General features: G+C 42.0%; 2 protein-coding genes across 2 annotated transcripts; both read left to right on the top strand.

The window, feature by feature from the left end:
- The first annotated feature begins 16,400 nt into the window (after positions 1–16,400).
- Positions 16,401–20,713, top strand: LOC132932609 (uncharacterized). Its single transcript, XM_060998986.1, has 6 exons — positions 16,401–16,802; positions 16,865–17,478; positions 18,105–18,358; positions 20,168–20,316; positions 20,361–20,595; positions 20,661–20,713. The coding sequence occupies exons 1-6, from the start codon at positions 16,401–16,403 to the stop codon at positions 20,711–20,713; spliced, it is 1,707 nt and encodes a 568-aa protein (XP_060854969.1).
- A 94-nt stretch (positions 20,714–20,807) lies between these two features.
- LOC132934638 (uncharacterized) lies at positions 20,808–21,161 on the top strand. Its single transcript, XM_061000965.1, has one exon. It carries the CDS (start codon positions 20,808–20,810, stop codon positions 21,159–21,161), a length of 354 nt encoding a protein of 117 aa, XP_060856948.1.
- Positions 21,162–22,931: the final 1,770 nt, after the last annotated feature.

Here is a 22,931-nt window from a genome sequence, read left to right as displayed (position 1 = left end):
TTAAATTGTAATATATTTTATTTTGATACAAGTAATTTATTTTTCAATTAGGGTGGGTTGGCGGTTGCATACAGCAGGTTTAACCAAATTTTTTCAAAAACCTATAGCCTATATAATGAGTAAATAAAAGGCCAAATCAAACATTTGGCGAAGGTTTCCTTTTTATATGACTACTAATTAAAAATAAATTAAAAAATAGACCTATTTATAAAACTACTATTTTTAATAATAACAAAAATATAAAACCGTTTGATAGTGAATCGTTAATAATTCATGTGTAAAAAAAAGGGCAAAAAAATCCAAATTTTGAAATGGTTATTATTTGTTATACCTATAGTATAATAATATTCAATATGACGTCTATTTTAGATTCTGAGTGGAGCGATGAATGTATTGATTTTAACAATTATGTATGTTTTATTTTTTTTTTATTTGTGTCTGTGTACACGATAAGTAGTCGAAATAATGCTTCGATTTTCTACTTCAGTATCTTGTTCGATGGGAAAGTGAATCTAGTTGGTGCATTGGGGAGGTCAAATAAATACGTAATTTTAAACAAAAACAAAAAAAAAAAATTTAAACAAAAACTGAATTTTTCACGCAAAATCGGTTTTTGACAAAATCCGATTTTGGTTTTTAGTGTAACTTTAAAACACATGACCATGACATTTTCACTGGTTGTTTATATTAGCATTTACTATACACCATAAAAAAATATAATAATAAAATATGTACCTTGTCCATCGACTTTTAAACAAGCTTTGTGAACCTATTATCTTAGATTTCTTCTTTTTTGATGGAAACCCTCTCTTTTTTTTGCATATTCTCGTATTGGAATTACTCGAATTCATTTCAATGTTCACGTTTGAAGCTCAAGACGGAAATGATTTTCATAATAATAATCAATTAGTAGGCTGTATTGTGTATACAAAAGCAATGGATAAAAATAGCCAGGCGGGCGGGCGGCAGCTGTCGTGTTATCGCTCGTGCCGCGAGTCGCGTCCGTCGACGCATTTCCAGGAATAAGGAGTGGGGGATTTAATAATCTTGGTCGCCGTTGGAATTGTTGAGCAGCACAGGTTGTGCAACAAATTATTTTATATCTATCATTATATCAATAAACATGTTCTAGTATTTCCATATTTACGGCTTCCGAGGCAGGTTTAGAGAAATAACATACCTATACAAAATTAAAGCCAAGATCTTAATCTAAGTTCACACCAGATACATTTTGAAATAATCTAATATTAAGCTTTTTATAGCTGTTTTAAATTCTTAAAATATCAGTTCCTTAATAGCTTGTATTTAATTAAAAAATATTTATTATTAAAAATGATCTGGTGTAAACACAGAAGACTAGGTAACGAGTTCAGAACAGTTTTCAAAATTGAAATCGAATAGATTGAACCGTGTTTATTTTTGGAAATTCAAAGACCATTTTAGCGCTTGAAAAATCTAGTGACGAAGACCCTTAACGCCTTCGTGCACCTCGGACGGCCCCGTTCGGACCTTATTCGCGTTCCCCGTTAAATTTTGAGCAAGACGACGTGCGATAGGAGTTCCGCCGTCGCCCGCGTTTTTCGATAATTTTTTCGAAAAGTCGAGTTTTAACCGTTTTGGAAACGTCTCACCTCCCCGTCGACGCGATATTCGCGTTCCCAGCTAAATTTACAGGCCGCAGGACGCCGCCGTCGAGTGGGTATTACTATATACAGGCATAAATACGTGCGTCAGAAGGTTCGATTTTTTTCGCGAATCTCGCCGTTTCGACGTCCGAAGACAGCGGAGCACGTCGTCCGCTTCCCGACGCGATCGCGTCCCCCTTTACGCCCCCTTTGAAGGACGTCGAAACCACGTTCGTAATTCGCCGGGAAGGCGAAACGGCTTAAGAGTCATAGATTCGACACCAGTTTTCATCTCAGTAGGTAAGGCGTAGGTGCGGATGACCCGGGGTCGTGGTTTCGATGCCGGCAGCCGGGATTGAAGATATTTTGCGGCGGCCGTGATAATCCGTATTTTTTTTTCCGTTATTTACTTTTGCTATCACTTCCGCCTATATTATTCGTAATTAACGAAAATTTCAATATTTTTTTCGAAATTCAAGTTTTACCTCCTTTTCGAACTCCATACAGTTCCGTTGAAACCTTATTCGCGTTCCCTCCTAGATGAATAGGCTGCTCGCGGCCGCGCTTCGTTCGCGACGAGTCCCGGGGGCCGATTGACATCGCGGAGAGCTCCGCCGTCGTGTCGCTATTACTATCTTATACAGGCTTGAATATATGCGCCCGAAATGTTTTGAATTTATTACTTAATTTTGTGTTTTCGGCGACAGTAAAGAACGTTGTCCGCTATCCGACACAGTCGGATTGCATACCTGACGACGTGACCCGGCCGTCGCATATTGTCTGCTATCCGACGAAGTCGGATTGCCTACTCGGACCACTGAGTTGACCGACCTGCTAGACACCCTAAAAAGACGATGGCTATATGATTTGCATAGAATCCCAAAATGTTTTGAATTTTTTTTCACGTAATTATTTTCGGTGACAGTAATGAACGTTGTCCGCGATTCGACGCAGTCGGATTGCATACCTGACGAAGTTACGCAGCCGTCGCACATTGTCCGCTATCCGACGAAGTCGGATTGCCTACCCGCACCACTGAGGTGACTGACCTGCTAGACACCTTAAAAAGACGATGGCTATATGATTTGCATAGAATCCCGAAATGTTTTGAATTTTTTTTTCCGTTTTCGGTGGCAGTAATGAACGCTGTCCGCGATTCGACGCAGTCGGATTGCATACCTGACGACGTAACCCAGCCGTCGCACATTGTCCGCTATCTGACGAAGTCGGATTGCCTACCCTTATTACTACGGCGAACGTCATTCGAGGTTTGACCTGCTAGACACCCATAAAAAGACGGAGGCTATATGATTTTCATGGACCCCCGAAATGTTTTAAAATTTTTTTCACAGTAAAGAACGCTGTCCGCTATCCGACACATACCTGACGAAGTTACGCAGCCGTCGCATATTGCCTGCTATCCGACGAAGTCGGATTGCCTACCCGCACCACTGAGGTGACTGACCTGCTAGACACCCTAAAAAGACGATGGCTATATGATTTGTATAGAATCCCGAAATGTTTTGAATTTTTTTTTCCGTTTTCGGTGGCAGTAATGAACGTTGTCCGCGATTCTACGCAGTCGGATTGCATACCTGACGACGTAACCCAGCCGTCGCACATTGTCGGATGCCTACCCTTATTACTACAGTGAACGTCATTCGAGGTGACTGACCTGCTAGACACCCATAAAAAGACGGAGACTATATGATTTTCATGGACCCCCGAAATGGTTAAAAATTTTTTTCACGGTAAAGAACGCTGTCCGCTATCCGACGCAGTCGGATTGCATACCTGACGACGTGATCCGACCGTCGCATATTATACACTCCTCACCAACCACGGGGGGTCTGGGGGTCTCCCCCAGCGACGCTCGGAGAGCTAGTCTTATAGTATAAAACGAAGACCCGTGTGGCGCCTCCTATGGCGTTTTCCCGTACCAGCATAGAGGATAATGGAGGGAAAACAGAGAACCCGCCAATGGGACGGTCGGGACGCGGCGGCGGAGCCGTCGCCGCGCTATCACTTCCGCCTTATCACTTTTCGCGATTTTTTTCCAGATTTTCAAAATTTCTTCACGTTTTCGAGTTTTACCCCCCCGGGGGTCTCCGGGAGGCCCCGCTCGGACCTTATTCGCGTTCCCCGCTAAATTTACGTACCGCGCGCGGCCGCACTCTTTTCCCGGCGGGCCCGCCGCGGTGGCGATCACGTGCGGACCGAGCGCCGCCGTCGCGCGCGTTTTTTGCCTTTTTTTTTCGAGAATTCGAGTTTTAGCCCTCTTCGAGGCGTCCGCCCTCCCCGTTCGCGACTCATTCGCGTTCCCCGTTACGTTTATAGGTCGCGCGCGGCCGTACTCGAATATTTTAGAGCGCCGCGGCGAAGAAAACGATAGCGGAAAGCGCGGCGTCGTCGCCGTCTTACCGATTTTTCCGACTTTTTCGACTAGAGTCGCGTCTCGCCGCTCTCTCGAAAGTCTCACCTCCCCGTCGACGCGATATTCGCGTTCCCAGCTAAATTTATAGGCCGCGCGCGGCCGTACTTCGTCCGAGACGAGTCCCGGGGCCGCGGGACGACGCCGAGAGCGGAGCGCCGATATCGCCGCCGTCGAGTGGGTATTACTATATACGGGCATAAATACGTGCGTCGGAGGGTCCGATTTTTTTTTCGCGAATATCGCGTTTTCGACGTCCGGGGGTGGCGGAGCCTGTCGTCCGCCGCCCGAAGCGGTGGGATCGCCGGCTCGAAAGCCCTCCGCGGACGCCGGGACCGCGTTCGCGATTCGCCGGGACGGCGAAACCGCTTAAGAGTCATAGATTCGACACGAGTTTTCAACTCGGTAGGTAGGTAGGTAGGTAAGGCGTCGGTGCGGTTGACCCGGGGGTCGTGGTTTCGATGCCGGCCGCCGGGAATTTCGTTAATTTGCGGCGGCCGTGATATTTCGGAATTTTTTTTTTTCGCGTTTTTTTTTTCGTCATTTTCCTTTCGCCATCACTTTCGCCTTATCGTGATATACGATAGGTTAGATACGATTTGACGAAAATTTGACGTTTTTTTTTTTAAATTCGAGTTTCACCCCTTTTGAAGACGTCGGACCTCCCCGTCGAAGACTTATTCGCGTTCCCCGCTAAATTTATAGGCCGCGCGCGGCCGTACTCCGTCCGGTACGAGTCCCGGGTCCGCGGGACGACGCCGAGAGCCGAGTGCGGAGAACGCCGCCGTCGAGTGGGTATTACTATATACGGGCATAAATACGTGCGTCGGAAGGTTCGATTTTTTTCACGAATATCGCGTTTTTGACGTCCGGGAGTGGCGGAGCCGGTCGTCCGCTGCCCGAAGCCGTGGGATCGCCGGCTCAAAAGCCCTCTGCAAACGCCGCGAGAGCGTTCGTGATTCGCCGGGACGGCGAAACCGCTTAAGAGTCATAGATTCGACACCGGTTTTCAACTCAGTAGGTAGGTAGGCAGGTTTAGGCGTATGTGCGGATGATCCGGGGGTCGTGGTTTCGATGCCGGCCGCCGGGATTGGAGATAATTTGCGGCGGCCGTGTTAATCCGGAATTTTTTTTTCACGTTTTTTTTTTTCGTTATTTTCCTTTCGCTATCACTTCCGCCTTATCACTTTTGATGAATTTTTTCAAAATTTCTTCAAAATTAGTGTTTTAACGCCTTCGCGCACCTCGGACGGCCCCGTTCGGACTTTATTCGCGTTCCCCGTTAAATTGTGAGGCCGCGCGCGGCCGTACTTTGTCTCGGCCCGTCCCGCCGCGGCCGAGACGACGTGCGATAGGAGTGCCGCCGTCGCCTGCGTTTTTCGATAATTTTTTCGAAAAGTCGAGTTTTAACTGTTTTGGAAACGTCTCACCTCCCGTTCGCGACTTATTCGCGTTCCCCGTTAAATTTATAGGCCGCGCGCGGCCGTACTTGAATATCTTAGAGCGCCGCGGCGTAGAGAACGATAGCGAAAAGCGCGGCGTCGTCGCCGTCTTACCGAGTTTTCCGAGTTTTTCGACTAAAGTCGCGTCTCACCGCTCTCTCGAAAGTCTCACCTCCCCGCCGACGTGATATTCGCGTTCCCCGCTGAATTTCTAGGCCGCGGGCGGCCGGACTTCGTCCGGGACGAGTCCCGGGGCCGCGGGACGACGCCGAGAGTGGAGTGCCGATATCGCCGCCGTCGAGTAGGTATTACTATATACAGGCATAAACACGTGCGTCGGAGGGTCCGATTTTTTCGCGTTTTCGACGTCCGAGGGTGGCGGAGCCGGTCGTCCGCTGCCCGATGCGGTGGGATCGCCGGCTCAAAAGCCCTCCGCGGACGCCGGGACCGCGTTCGCGATTCGCCGGGACGGCGAAACGGCTTAAGAGTCATGGATTTGACACCAGTTTTCAACTCAGTAGGTAGGTAGGTAGGTTTAGGCGTATGTGCGGATGATCCGGGGGTCGTGGTTTCGATGCCGGCCGCCGGGATTGGAGATAATTTGCGGCGGCCGTGTTAATCCGGAATTTTTTTTTCACGTTTTTTTTTTTCGTTATTTTACTTTCGCTATCACTTCCGCCTTATCACATTTGATGAATTTTTTCAAAATTTCTTCAAAATTAGTGTTTTAACGCCTTCGCGCACCTCGGACGGCCCTGTTCGGACTTTATTCGCGTTCCCCGTTAAATTGTGAGGCCGCGCGCGGCCGTACTTTGTCTCGGCCCGTCCCGCCGCGGCCGAGACGACGTGCGATAGGAGTGCCGCCGTCGCCTGCGTTTTTCGATAATTTTTTCGAAAAGTCGAGTTTTAACTGTTTTGGAAACGTCTCACCTCCCGTTCGCGACTTATTCGCGTTCCCCGTTACATTTATAGGCCGCGCGCACCCGTACTTGAATATCTTAGAGCGCCGCGGCGTAGAGAACGATAGCGAAAAGCGCGGCGTCGTCGCCGTCTTACCGAGTTTTCCGAGTTTTTCGACTAAAGTCGCGTCTCACCGCTCTCTCGAAAGTCTCACCTCCCCGCCGACGTGATATTCGCGTTCCCCGCTGAATTTCTAGGCCGCGGGCGGCCGGACTTCGTCCGGGACGACGCCGAGAGTGGAGTGCCGATATCGCCGCCGTCGAGTAGGTATTACTATATACAGGCAAAATACGTGCGTCCGATTTTTTCGCGTTTTCGACGTCCGAGGGTGGCGGAGCCGGTCGTCCGCTGCCCGATGCGGTGAGATCACCGGCTCAAAAGCCCTCCGCGGACGCCGGGACCGCGTTCGCGATTCGCCGGGACGGCGAAACGGCTTAAGAGTCATAGATTCGACGCCGGTTTTCAACTCTGTAGGTAGGTAGGTAGGTAAGGCGTCGGTGCGGATGACCCGGGGAGTTATGAACAGTTATGAACGTTGTCCGCGATTCGACGCAGTCGGATTGCATACTTGACGAAGTTACCCAGCCGTCGCACATTGTCCGCTATCCGACGAAGTCGGATTGCCTACTCGGACCACTGAGGTGACTGACCTGCTAGACACCCTTAAAAGACGATTGCTATATGATTTGCATAGAAGCCCGAAATGTTTTGAATTTTTTTTCACGTAATTAATTTTTCCGTTTTCGGTGACAGTTATGAACGTTGTCCGCGATTCGACGCAGTCGGATTGCATACCTGACGAAGTTACCCAGCTGTCGCACATTGTCCGCTATCCGACGAAGTCGGATTGCCTACTCGGACCACTGAGGTGACTGACCTGCTAGACACCCTTAAAAGACGATTGCTATATGATTTCCATAGAAGCCCGAAATGTTTTGAATTTTTTTCACGTAATTAATTTTTCCGTTTTCGGTGACAGTAATGAACGTTGTCCGCGATTCGACGCAGTCGGATTGCATACCTGACGAAGTTACCCAGCCGTCGCACATTGTCCGCTATCCGACGATTGCCTACTCGGACCACTGAGGTGACTGACCTGCTAGACACCCTTAAAAGACAGTTACTATATGATTTGCATAGAAGCCCGAAATGTTTTGAATTTTGCATAATTTTTTTTCACGTAATTTATTACTTAATTTTGCATTTTTGGCGACAGGTATGAACGCTGTCCGCTATTCGACGCAGTCGGATTGCATACCTGATGACGTGACCCGGCCGACGCATATTGTCTGCAATCTGACGAAGTCGGATTGCCTACCCACACCACTGAGGTGACTGACCTGCTAGACACCCTTAAAAGACGATTGCTATATGATTTGCATAGAAGCCCGAAATGTTTTGAATTTTTTTCACGAAACTTATTACCTAATTTCGCGTTTTCGGCGACAGTAATGGACGCTGTCCGCGATTCGACGCAGTCGGATCGCATACCTAACGACGTGACCCGGCCGTCGCATATTGTCTGCTATCCGACGAAGTCGGATTGCCTACCCACACCACTGAGGTGACTGACCTGCTAGACACCCTACCATTATTATTACGGTGAACGTCATTTGAGGTGACTGATCACCTAGACACTCAAAAATATACGACGGCTATATGACTTGCATGGACGCCCGAAATGTTACAATTTTTTTCATGAAACTTATTACCTAATTTCGCGTTTTCGGCGACAGTAATGAACGCTGTCCGCGATTCGACGCAGTCGGATTGCATACCTGACGACCGGCCGACGCATATTGTCTGCTATCCGACGAAGTCGGATTGCCTACTCGGACCACTGAGGTGACTGACCTGCTAGACACCCTTAAAAGACGATTGCTATATGATTTGCATAGAAGCCCGAAATGTTTTGAATTTTTTTTCAAGTAATTAATTTTTCCGTTCTCGGTGACAGTAATGAACGCTGTCCGCGATTCGACGCAGTCGGATTGCATACCTGACGAAGTTACCCAGTTGTCGCACATTGTCCACCATTCACAATCCACTATTCTTATCATTAACCCAGAATCCTTATCAGAAATCCAAAATCCTTATCACTAATCCACCATCCTTATCATAAATCCACTTTTCTTATCAAAATCTAAAATCCTTATCACTTAATTTTTTCACAGATCCCTATCACTAGACCTCTGTATCACTCATACACCGCGTCGGCTTCGGTTGACGACCAGACCACAAGACCACTGCGGCATCCGACATCGACAACACTCCTCACCAACCACGGGGGGTCTGGGGGTCTCCCCCAGCGACGCTCGGAGAGCTAGTCTTATAGTATAAAACAGAAACCCGAGGGCGCCCCCTATGGCGTTTTCCCGTACCAGCATAGAGGATAATGGAGGGAAAACAGAGAACCCGCCAATGGGACGGTCGGGACGTGGCGGCGGAGCCGTCGCCGCGCTATCACTTCCGCCTTATCACTTTTCGCGATTTTTTTCCAGATTTTCAAAATTTCTTCACGTTTTCGAGTTTTACCCCCCCCCCGGGGGTCCCCGGGCGGCCCTGCTCGGACCTTATTCGCGTTCCCCGCTAAATTTACGTACCGCGCGCGGCCGCACTCTTTTCCCGGCGGGCCCGCCGCGGTGGTGATTACGTGCAGACCGAGCGCCGCCGTCGCGCGCGATTTTTTGCCTTTTTTTTCGAGAATTCGAGTTTTAGCCCTCTTCGAGGCGTCCGCCCTCCCCGTTTGCCCCTTATTCGCGGTCCCCGTTACGTTTATAGGTCGCGCGCGGCCGTACTCGAATATTTTAGAGCGCCGCGGCGCAGAAAACGATAGCGGAAAGCGCGGCGTCGTCGCCGTCTTACCGATTTTTCCGACTTTTTCGACTAAAGTCGCGTCTCGCCGCTCTCTCGAAAGTCTCACCTCCCCGTCGACGCGATATTCGCGTTCCCAGCTAAATTTATAGGCCGCGCGCGGCCGTACTTCGTCCGGTACAAGTCCCGGGTCCGCGGGACGACGCCGAGAGCCGAGTGCGGAGAACGCCGCCGTCGAGTGGGTATTACTATATACAGGCATAAATACGTGCGTCGGAAGGTTCGATTTTTTTCACGAATATCGCGTTTTTGACGTCCGGGAGTGGCGGAGCCGGTCGTCCGCTGCCCGAAGCCGTGGGATCGCCGGCTCAAAAGCCCTCTGCAAACGCCGGGAAAGCGTTCGCGATTCGCCGGGACGGCGAAACCGCTTAAGAGTCATAGATTCGACACCAGTTTTCAACTCAGTAGGTAGGTAGGTAGGTTTAGGCGTATGTGCGGATGATCCGGGGGTCGTGGTTTCGATGCCGGCCGCCGGGATTGGAGATAATTTGCGGCGGCCGTGTTAATCCGGAATTTTTTTTTCACGTTTTTTTTTTTCGTTATTTTCCTTTCGCTATCACTTCCGCCTTATCACTTTTGATGAATTTTTTCAAAATTTCTTCAAAATTAGTGTTTTAACGCCTTCGCGCACCTCGGACGGCCCCGTTCGGACTTTATTCGCGTTCCCCGTTAAATTGTGAGGCCGCGCGCGGCCGTACTTTGTCTCGGCCCGTCCCGCCGCGGCCGAGACGACGTGCGATAGGAGTGCCGCCGTCGCCTGCGTTTTTCGATAATTTTTTCGAAAAGTCGAGTTTTAACTGTTTTGGAAACGTCTCACCTCCCGTTCGCGACTTATTCGCGTTCCTAATTTATAGGCCGCGCGCGGCCGTACTTGAATATCTTAGAGCGCCGCGGCGTAGAGAACGATAGCGAAAAGCGCGGCGTCGTCGCCGTCTTACCGAGTTTTCCGAGTTTTTCGACTAAAGTCGCGTCTCACCGCTCTCTCGAAAGTCTCACCTCCCCGTCGACGCGATATTCGCGTTCCCCGCTAAATTTACAGGTTGCACGCGGCCGTACTTCGTCCGGTTAGGTTCCCGGGGCCGCGGTACGGCGCCGAGAGTCGAGTGCCGATATCGCCGCCGTCGAGTAGGTATTACTATATACAGGCATAAATACATGCGTCGGAGGGTTTTATTTTTTTCGCGAATATCGCGTTTTCGACGTCCGAGGGTGGCGGAGCCGGTCGTCCGCTGCCCGAAGCCGTGGGATCGCCGGCTCAAAAGCCCTCCGTGGACGCCGGGACCGCGTTCGCGATTCGCCGGGACGGCGAAACGGCTTAAGAGTCATAGATTCGACATCAGTTTTCAACTCGGTAGGTAGGTAGGTAGGTAAGGCGTCGGTGCGGAAGTCCCGGGGGTCGTGGTTTCGATGCCGGCCGCCGGGAACGTCGTTAATTTGCGGCGGCCGTGATAATTCGAAATTTTTTTTTGCGTTTTTTTTTTCGTCATTTTCCTTTCGCCTTATCGGGATATACGGATTTGACGAAAATTTTACGTTTTTTTTTTAAATTCGAGTTTCACCCCTTTTGAAGACGTCGGACCTCCCCGTCGAAGACTTATTCCCATTCCCCGCTAAATTTATAGGCCGCCGGCGGCCGTACTTCCTCTGGGACGAGTCCCGGGGCCGCGGGACGACGCCGAGAGTGGAGTGCCGATATCGCCGCCGTCGAGTAGGTATTACTATATACAGGCATAAATACATGCGTCGGAGGGTTTTATTTTTTTCGCGAATATCGCGTTTTCGACGTCCGAGGGTGGCGGAGCCGGTCGTCCGCCGCCCGAAGCGGTGGGATCGCCGGCTCAATAGCCCTCTGCGGACGCCGGGAAAGCGTTCGCGATTCGACGGGATGGCGAAACGGCTTAAGAGTCATAGATTCGACTCCAGTTTTCAACTCAGTAGGTAGGTAGGTAGGTAAGGCGTCTGTGCGGATGACCCGGGGTCGTGGTTTCGATGCCGGCCGCCGGGAATGGACATAATTTGCGGCGGCTGTGTTAATTCAGAATTTTTTTTTTCACGTTTTTTTTTTTCGTTATTTACCTTTCGCTATCACTTCCGCCTCATCACTTTTGACGATTTTTTTCAAAATTTCTTCAAAATTCGTGTTTTAACGCCTTCGCGCACCTCGGACGGCCCCGTTCGGACCTTATTTTTTCGAAAAGTCGAGTTTTAACCGTTTTGGAAACGTGTCACCTCCCGTTCGTGACTTATTCGCGTTCCCCGTTACATTTATAGGCGTAGAAAACGATAGCGGAAAGCGCGGCGTCGTCGCCGTTTTACCGATTTTTCCGACTTTTTCGACTAAAGTCCCGTCTCACCGCTCTCTCAAAAGTTTAAATTTGTTTAAATATTTATTTTACCGGGTCCGCGTCCCCGTTCGCCCACTTATTCGCGTTCCTCGCTAAATTGATTAATATATTTACTTGGAGGTATATTATATACCTACTTGGTATATTTTTTTTATGCGTTTTTGTTTTTCGTCGGGAGTCGCGTTTTACCCCCTCCCTCTAAAGTCTCACCTCCCTGACGGCGCGATATTCGCGTTCCCCTCTAAATTTACCCCCGCCGGAGCGAAGACGTTAAGAGCGGACGGCCGAGATCGCCGCCGTCGCTTCGTTATTACTTATAACCATAGGTATACAGGCATAAATATATGCGTCGAAGCGTTCGATTTTTTTTCGCATATTTATAGAGTTTGTACAGTGCTGTTGACTTTATATACAATTATATTTGACTACGTTATATTATGACATATTATACATATATCTATATATATCGATTAACAGGGAAGTCAGTTGGTAAATTTAGATGTGTGGATTTATTAATTCACATAGGTAGGTATTTTTCGGTATTTATTGCTTAGGTTAAAATATATTATTCATTAGTCATTAATACAATTTTTATATTACACCTTAAAGCGAGATATTTGGTCGAGTTGATTCAATAGCTACCTATGAGCCTACCTAGCTCACACCACGAGCAGTATGTGCTTTCGACAATGTTGTCCGTGAATATCCACACTATAATATTTGTTGTGGTTGTTTTGCGTAATTAATATACATAAGTATGTGTATATTGTGTGTTTGTGGGTATGTGTGTGTGTGTGTGGGTGTGCAATATATCACTGCAATACCACGTAGTTGTTACAGTATGACCAGTAGATTATGATTATACGCATTCGTCCTCGGTGGTGTGGCGGTGTGCGGGGGACAACTTTAGCGACGCGGTGCGCGTCCGTGTCATCCAACGTCATCTTGTGACCGGCGCTCTCGCAACGCACGTCTACGAACACAGAAAAATCTATAAAGTGATAAAGTTTGTTGTTTAGAGCTTTTCTCTGTGTTTTGGTGTGCTTTGTTTTGGGCGCTTTTCATACCGGTGAGTACAAGTCAAGATAGGCACTATAATATTCAGATTACCTTTTCCGCACACACGTGTATTCGCGGTAGCGCGTGCCGTTTAACTACTTACACACACATCGTTTTCCGTTATTTTGACCACGTCGCTTTTTTTGTTTTTGACACCGCAGTTTCATTGTACTTTTTTAACTTTTTTATAGCCGCATTCGTATTGACAATTATCAATTGCTCTGATCGACGTAAGCCCGTTGGCCGTTTCGGCGCGTTACCATTGCGGTGACTATTATTTACGTTTTTAGTCGCTTTAGCATATTTTTACGCAAACAGTTAGGTGTGCTACGACGAGCTGGGTATGTCATTTTTCACATTTTCCAATTTTCTCTTACGTACACTACAATGTAAGGTGTATACCTATTAATTCTAAAAATACCACACGAGTCGCGTAGGTACATCAACACTGATAACAGACTGATACCGTCGTTATATTCGATTACAACGAGTTTTTCATATTATTTACTATTTAGTATATTTTACTTTTTACTTATATAAATCTTATAAATCAGATAATATAGATTTATTGAAGGAAGTAGGTTATTATAACCTGTTCGTGATGTCTTTAGGCTATTCAATATGGTCAAACGCTGCATTCTATGCGGAATCGTGGACGACATCAACGGCGTTTCAGTACACGGGTATTTACGATTTCACACAACACGTCAATGAATATCAATGTAATAAAATCAATAATATGTCACCTTTAGATTTCCGAACGACGTGCGTCGTCGTCTTGAGTGGGTGGCATTTGTGGTGGCCCAGGGTTTTGCTGTGAACCACGCCTCCAAAGTGTGTTCAAGGCACTTTATTCCGGGTTCTGACTACCTTGTAGGAAATGCACATCGCCGCCGTCTGTTGCACACAGCAGTGCCGTCTTTGGTGAGTATAAATTTTATTATGGTGGACCTCAACACTGTCACTATTACTGTCATGTACTCCCATAAGTTTAATGTAGGTACCTACTGTGTATTTCAAACTTGATTTAATAACTTAACTCAATGACATTCAACTATTTTGTAGCAACATACAAGTATACTACTAAACATAATAAATAGGTATGTACTACGGTTCTGTAACAAAGGTCATGATATCACATTGATATACATTTTGATCATTTACAATATGGGATTGACTTAATATAGTGTTTTTCAGATAGTGGAACCCACTTTTTAAACATCATTCTGCAGTGCTAATTTCATTTAATTTGTTCAAGTTTATTCCATAATGTGTAATTATCAGAGTTAATCCAATGACAATAAGTAGTGTCTTACTGCTGTTCAACATTTTAATTGGATATTAAACACTGGGTAAAGCTTATTTTAATACATTAACTAAAATTATTACGGGTATATTGACTTAACCTAAACAGAGTGCTTGACGTTTTCTTACATGAATTTACATTTTCTTAATATTACTACTACACAAAGTATTACTTGACTACTTGACTACTAATGTGTGGTAAAAGGTCATGTTAAACTGCCATCTCATACACAATTGTAGGTAGTGTGAGTTACAATTATCTCACTTTGTTTCAAACGTTATTTAATTCATCAACTTTTACTACGGTGTGCATTAAAATATCACATGTGTTTATTATTTCAATATACCCATGTGCCAGGTATTTCATAGCGGCTAGGTACTGTTTGATGCTTTACCAGACTGCAAACCATTTACAATAGGTACTTGCATTAAGTTATTGTTGTTGGTTAACATTCTGTGTTAAATTATACTCTTATTTTGTTATTGCTTTTATTCTTTAAACAATTACGAACAACATTGCTGTTTCATTGCATATTAAACACTGGGTCAAGTTTATTGTGATTCATTAACTAAAACAAATAATTATTTTGTTAATGTTGTTCAGTTGGACTTTTTTCACTTCAAAATGTCATGTTAAACTGTATATTATCTACTCATACGCAATGGGTAGTGTAATTTCCAGTTAACTCACTGTATTTTCACTTTTATTATGGGTGTTTACAACCAATAAACAAATTGAAATAAACAATGGGTGTATCATAAACCTTAAATTATCATGCAATTTCACTTATACAGTAAGATTATTTCAATACTTTCTTGACTTTATTTGTATGACTAACTTTGTTTAAAATAAAATATGTACACTGTGCACCCTGCGTATTATTTGATAGGTGTACTTAATTTTATCACATTGAAGACTCTTTAAAAAATAATTTTAATCATATCATGTATGCTTCTATTAGTGTAACATAAACCTTATATTCAACTTATCATGTGATTTAATATAAATGCACTTATTGCATATGACACTTACTGTTAAAGAGTACAATACATTTTTAAAATGTAAGTCATTGTCCACTCATACACAATTGTAGGTAGTGTGAGTTACAATTATCTCACTTAGTTTTAAATATTACCTAATACATCAACTTTTACTACGGTGTGCATTATCATGTGTTTATTATTTATATACACCCATGTGGTAGGTATTTCACAGTGGCTACAGTTTGATACTTTACTAGACTGCAAACCAAATCCAATAGCCTACTTGCATTCTGTTTTTTTGTTATTGCTTTTATTCTTTAAACAATTACGAACAACATTGCTGTTTCATTGCATATTAAACACTGGGTCAATCTTATTGTTTAGGTTAGGTTAGGTTACCTATATAATGTTGTTCAGTTGGACTTTTTTCATTTCAAAATGTCATGTTAAACTATATATTATCTACTCATACGCAATGGGTAGTGTAATTTCCAGTTAACTCACTGTATTTTCACTTTTATTATGGGTGTTTACAACCAATAAACAAAATACTTCAACGTTTCCTCACACTGTTCTTAATATTATTACTACTACTACTCACTACTTATTACTGACCTAGGTTTAATCTCCTGTAGTTTGAGTTACAATTATCTCACTTTATTTTAAATGTTACCTACTACATCAACTTTTGTGCATTAAAATGTGTTTATTATTTCAATTTACCCATGTGGGCGGTATTTCACAGTGGCTACAGTTTGATACTTCACTAGACTGCAAACCAAATCCAATAGCCTACTTGCTGTGCTGATGGTTTATAATTATCACATGATTTTATAACTAATTTTATTTCAAATAAAGTGTGTAGGTACACTGTACTACCAGTACGAAATGACAACAGCAAAAACATTCTATAAACCTTATTGCCAATATTTGATATAGTTATGGCGTTCAATATACAGCTCACTTTTTAAACTTCATTCAACCAAAGTTTTAATTTAAAGTTTAAATTTATTTATTTCACTGTAACAAAATTCAGTATACCTACTATTACCTACCTATTCAATATACCTACTGCAATGTTATCATAAAAGATTGTATTAAGGTTAGGTTAGGCAGGGCTTGTATATAGGTGTGACTTGATCACATTCAGCTAAACATTATTTTGTAACTATTTAAAAAAAAATTTGAACCATAACATGTATGCTTTTATTTGTGTGACATAAACCTTATTTCATATAAATTCACTTATTGCATATTATAGGTACCTACGCTTACTGTCAATTATTGTTGTTATTATTATAATTATATAGAATTATCAATACAATTGTACCTACTCTAAACTCAACCTAACTTTTAGGTGCTTGGGGACGTCGAGATGGAAGAGAGAGAGGACGTGGAGATCGTCGGCGTCCCAGTGGAGGGTGTGGAGTACGTGGAAGTCGTTGGTGTCCCAGTGGATGTAGGGGATGATGTGGAAGGAGTGGAGGTGGTGGAGGACATGGAATTTGTCGAGGCCCTGATGGAAGGTGTGGAGGAAGTGGAGGACGAGGTAGTCCAGATGGAAGTGGTGGAGGACGAGGTGGTCCAGATGGAAGTGGTGGAGGACGTGGAATTTGTTGAGGTTCAGATGGACGGAGGGGATGACGTGGAAGTGGTAGAAGTCCAGATGGACGGAGGGGAGGACGTAGAAGTGGTAGAAGTGCAGATGGACGAAGTGCAAGCGGAACTGGAGTTTGTGGACATGCTCGACGAGTTGCAGCCAGACGTCGACGAAGAGGTCAGTAAATATGTCTTACTTATAAAAAAAACCATAGATAAAACTTATCATTTAAATTGCAGTTCCGACCACTTGCCGTGGGTGAACAACCCCGAGGGCGTACGCCAATAATTGACAGGCCGGCAGGCGTGACACACCCGCTTCCAGAGCAGCACAACGCGGGCGCGTTAAACAGAATCTGCACACAGTGTAACGCCCGCCACTTCGAAGGCGAGGTTGTGGGCCGGGATGCCAATATGCACTTCTCCACTTGCTGTAACAACGGTCAAGTGACCGCTGCAGGACAACACGCGTTGTTGCCCGCCCCTTTTTTACTAATGAGTTTGTTGATTGGAGATTCACAGGATGGTCGTAGATTCCGAGACGACATTCGCCGGTACAACAACGCCCTGGCATTCGCTGCGTTTAGCTGTGGCACAGACGACAGGCGTTTGCGAGGGCGTGGACCGCGAACGATGTGTATCCAAGGCCAAACTTATCAGAGGATAAATAATGACGTGGCCGTTGACAGAGTAGATGCCAACTACTGTCAGTTGTATTTCCTCGAGTCCGCAGAGGCCAATGCCCGCCGCGTTGGGATGGCTCTGCAGAGAAATCATCGTGAACTGTCCGTAGTTGTGATGGGACTATTGGACGGTTTTCTGCGAGACGTAAATCCGTACGCAATGGCTTTTAAGTAAGATATAAATTTATTGTATTTATTAACAATAGGAATATAAATTGCCCCTTAGAGTAAATTTCTTTTACAGATACCTTTCTCAAAGTAGACAGAAAAAACAAAAAAAATTACACACTGTAACCAATAAACTAACTATGTTAACTGTTGAACTAGATATTACGTTGATATTAGACACTCACAGCTACCAATATACTGCAGTTATTACTTAATGTTGATTCAAAATAGTATACAAAGCAAAAAATTTTACTTTATTACTTAAATTATATTAAATATTATATGTATTTTATGTGTTTATTATAATTTTACTCTGCTACCAACAGAGTTATATGTACTTATGAATGATATAGGTAACATTAAATATAACTTAGGGCTGGGACGTTTTTATTATTATATCATAATTATACCAAAATATATTACTAATTTAATGCTTGGATTTATATGAAGTATAGGTTTTATTGTTATTACCCAACCTATGTGGTCTCCTAAGCTTACTACACTTCACACACATTTATAATATATATATTTATTATTATGTATTATGTTAATTATACAATTATAGAGTTAAATGCAGTTAAATGGAGTCTGTCTAAGTATAAAAATATACATGTCTATATTTGTTCCAGGAACATGCGTGAGGTGTGGCTGGCAGAAAGAGACCTAGCCGACGCCGATCCCGCAGGTGTGCGACCTAGGCCAGTGACGATGCATTTTGTCCGAGATGCGGCCCGGGACGACGGGCGAAACAACCTGCCTACCGCAAACGAAGTTGCGGCCGTGTTCGTAGGTGAAGGGGGTCGTCCGCCAAGAGACATTAATCTGGTCATCTACGATACGAATCCAATCAACCCGCAACACAGGATGCAAACCATACCAGCGGGTTAGTTAATAATTATTTACTAAAAACACAATTTTTTACACAGCTGTCTCAAATTGTTCACTTATATTCACTATATTTATTGCACATTAATATCAACACCATCAAATAGAACCATAGTTTTTGTTGTACAGTAAAGCTGACACTGCGATTTTAAATTTACATTAAGTATACACTACATTTTGGACATTATTTTGAAATATAATTACTTAATAACTAATTCGTTAGGTCAAAACCGACCTTAACCCGTTCACTTGTGCAGTAATACTTTACTAAATTACATCATTATACATTAAATACAGCGGGGATCAACATATAGTACTTATCATGTGTATCATCAATAAAATAATATAAGGATACTGAACAAGCTATTTAGCTAGAGAGATTACACAGCATATACAATTTACTATTTATTTATTTATTCAAACAGTTTTAAATCAAACATTATAACAATTTTTAACAAATGGACAGAAAAGTGCACAGATTATATTAAATATATAAAAATAGCGAATAATTAATTAAGATTAATAATAACAGTAATTAACATAAATAAGGTTTTTGATATTGATAAATAATTCGCATGTGATAATTATTAATATAATTATAAAAAGACTCGATACAATTATAACAAAAATGAGAAACTTATAAACTATGTAATTGAGATAACAAATTAGTTACCTTAGATACCTCTTAAAATTAATTTCTAGATTATTGAAATAAGTTGGTCCTAAATAGTCTAGAAATATCTGACCAATACTGTTTTTTGAATAATTGATATTTAGGTTGTATCTTATAGATTCACGTTTATTTATGTATATCAAATTATATTGGTGGTTTTAGTGTGTTTTCAGAGGTACCACCCCATATAGTTATCCCATATTGTAAAATAGATTGATATAGTGTCAAGTAATAATAGTTTGTAAGCGCATATTAATATGTTCCATCTCAAATTGCAGTCTTAATATTAAACCTAATTATCTGACTTTTATCTTTTAACTTTAAAATAATATGCACTGTCAGTTTTATGACTATCATTTTATATTATTAGTTTGTGCTTAAAAAACTGAGTACAATTATAAATAGAAAACGCAACAAAAACAGTTTTTTTCAGAATTAATAGTACATTTTACTTAGTTTTTACTTTTTTAAATTAAAGTTCTGAATGAATCTATTAAATTCTATTACTTTTTAAATTATTTTAATAAGCTTTATTTATATTTTGACAAATCCTGCAGCGTTCTCCTATTTTTTTTTTGAAAGACTGAAGGATAATTATATTATTGTTCGCATCTCCGATAATAAGTGTCGTTCAAAGATTTATCAGTGATTAGAATGTTAAATAGACAGGCCAGGAATTCTATTCAGGACATAATTTAATCATAATAGATCAGGTATTGCTATTCGAGCTAGGGGACCTATGTATACATAAAATATTAGATAAAGTTAAATTAACAATATTAAATTCAAACCATATTCATTATAAATTATATTCATCTTGTAGTGATAGTATGACAATAAGTCGTGTTATGATTTGTATGTAGTGTACTATATAATTTATCAATAATCAAACATAATATAGTCACATTAATTCGGTGCTTAATTTCATGATTTGTTTGGACTTCATAACAGACATCACTTACAAATATACACTATAAATCCTTGGAATACAAAGAGATCAGAGTTAATATTTTAATAACCTTTCTTTTGCGGTTATGTACTTGCTATACTCCATCCTCTAACCCCCAGCTACTACAAATCGTTGATTTAGCAATTCACTTTAAATAATATATACCATTCGTTACATTTCACAAGGGTCGTGTCACTCGGATCCGATGTTGTATCCGCTGTTTTTCCCGTACGGCGAGGCCGGTTGGCATAACGGGATGTTGCAAGCGGGCAACCGACGAAACAATGTCCGCAATCGCAACAGTATCAGAGAGTTTGCGTGCTACCGTTTGGCTGTTAGATATCAGGGAAATAACGACCAAAGACATGAACTGTTTAGTTTGTTACATCAAACTTGCCGTCGACGTTCACGGGTAGCGACCGATTCAACAAGATGAATTATCAAGACGCCATCACCGTAGTGCGTACCAAAGGGAAACCCGACCTGTTCATAACGTTTACGTGCAACCCCAGGTGGCCAGAGATCACTGAAAACCTGGCTGCCCACAGCACGGCAAGCGACAGGCCGGACCTGGTGGCCAGAGTGTTCAACAGGAAGCTACAGGAGCTAATAGGTGACATAACTGTAAATCGTGTGTTTGGTAATGTCGGCGCTTACGTGTACACTATCGAGTTTCAGAAACGTGGTCTGCCCCATGCGCATATACTGATAATCCTGGCGGAGGACTGTAAGTTCCGTACGGCCGAGGACGTGGACGACGTGGTTTGCGCCTTCTTGCCGGACCCCGCAATCGACAGGCGCTTACACGACTGCGTCAAGTCTCACATGATCCACGGGCCGTGTGGAACAGTCAATCCACAGTGTCCGTGCATGGTGGACAACAAATGCTCCAAAGATTTCCCGAAAGCGTACGCAGAGGAGACTGTGTACGTTGCGGACGGCGGATATCCAAAGTACCGCCGACCAGATGACGGCCGGGTGGTACTTGTGAGAGGTCGTGAGGTTGGTAACGAGTGTGTAGTGCCGTACAACCCTTACCTTCTGGCCAAGTATGACGCGCACATCAACGTCGAGATATGCACGTCCATAAAGAGTGTCATGTATATCTACAAGTATATATACAAGGGACACGACCGTGTGACGTTGGAAGTTCAGGACCAGGATGAGATTGCCAAGTGAGTCTTAACTTAATTTTATAATTTACATATTTCTAAATTTAGGTATAATCATTATAATAGTATATTGTATGTTTATTTAGTGTGTTTACTACTTTATATGTTCAGGAATTTTAAATATTAAATTGGACAATTTTTAAAATTCACATAAAAATCTTAAATTTAGAAATTCTGTTACTTAATTACATTTGTTTTTATTCCATTGTATTACTCTTGTTTTGTTTTTAATTTTAAATATGTACACGTTTTAGTTTGAAATAATAAAATTACTTTGGTTTGACATTGGCTAAAAACTAAAATTTTAATGATTAAAGAACTTTACTTTTTTATGAAAACATTTCTACATTTTAATAAGAATATTCAGTTGAGCAAAACTTTAGGAACTTCTACATTTATAAACTATTATTATTATACAGTAATAAACATCAATTGAATAAATAGTTAACTAATAAATCATTTATTAATTTTTAATAATTCCCATCAATAGTGTAATTTTTATAATTGTAATCCTTTTTTTCATGTGTCTTCATTCAAGCTGTGTATAATAAACATTCTATTGCATACAGTATTAAACATAAATTAAATAAATAGTTAATTAATAAATGATTTAATAGTGTCTTAAGATTTTTATAATATTATATATTAATTAATATGTAGGTTGTACCTTATATTATGTATTATGTACTTCTACAGAGAGTTCTATAGGTGGTCTACATTATTATTGATAGATTTTTATTATAGGTATTACATTGAAAATTATTACCATTCCATCATTATTAGCATATAACAATATTTTATGCATGTGTCATTTTTAGCAGTGTGTCCAGTGTGTATGAATTATTTTACTCACTATTTTTTAGGTTTTTAGGGTAGTTGTAATCGTTTACCGATAACTTTTAGTTTTTTTACTATTGTATACTAGCTATATTATTTAATGTGTGTTCTTTAGGTATTATTATTATTATTACATTAAATTTGATATTTTATGCTTTTCCATTCAAGTTGTTTATACACATTACATTGCATACAGAACTAAACATCAATGACATTAAGTACACCAATTAACTAACATACCTAATAGATATAAATTTTGGTTTATAACCTGATCTAAGTTTAACCGTGATCACATAATATACTGTCTAAAATTGTAAACTTCAACACCTCGGCAATGTGAAACACGCTTTTATGGATTGTTATTTTCGTTGGCATAAATTAACATTCCTACAGCTTTGCCATTCTTAAATAATATTATACAGTTATAATGTATTCCACCTGATACAAATTTTAAAATATAATATAATATAATAATAATAATAATAATAATTTAAATTTTGAATATTTTATGTGTACACTGTTATCACCTTGATCACCTAATATACTACTAATATACTAATACCAACTCTGTAAATTATAGATTAAATTGTATACTTATATAAATTAATTCATAACATTCACTAGACGTCCACTATGATTATATTTAGCTACTCGAGTTGACATTAACAATTTGATTTCACGACATTTATTTATTAAAACATCATAATATATCGTTCAACGGTTGTAGGGATTCTTCGTCACATGCACATTGTAATGCAATGCTTTGTGTCTACAGAACAAAAAATAAATTACATTTACTTGAATTATATAATAATAATAATAATAATACCAATCACAACACCAGACGGTATCATCTATAGAGCCATTGTTAGTTATCTTTTCAATATTAATTTTCAGTTACGTAAACTCAAGATATGTCAGCCCACCAGAAGGCATCTGG

This window comes from Metopolophium dirhodum, chromosome 1 (genome assembly GCF_019925205.1).
Source record: "Metopolophium dirhodum isolate CAU chromosome 1, ASM1992520v1, whole genome shotgun sequence".
In the NCBI taxonomy this organism is placed as follows: domain Eukaryota; kingdom Metazoa; phylum Arthropoda; class Insecta; order Hemiptera; family Aphididae; genus Metopolophium; species Metopolophium dirhodum.
This window is presented reverse-complemented; position numbering and strand designations above follow the sequence as displayed.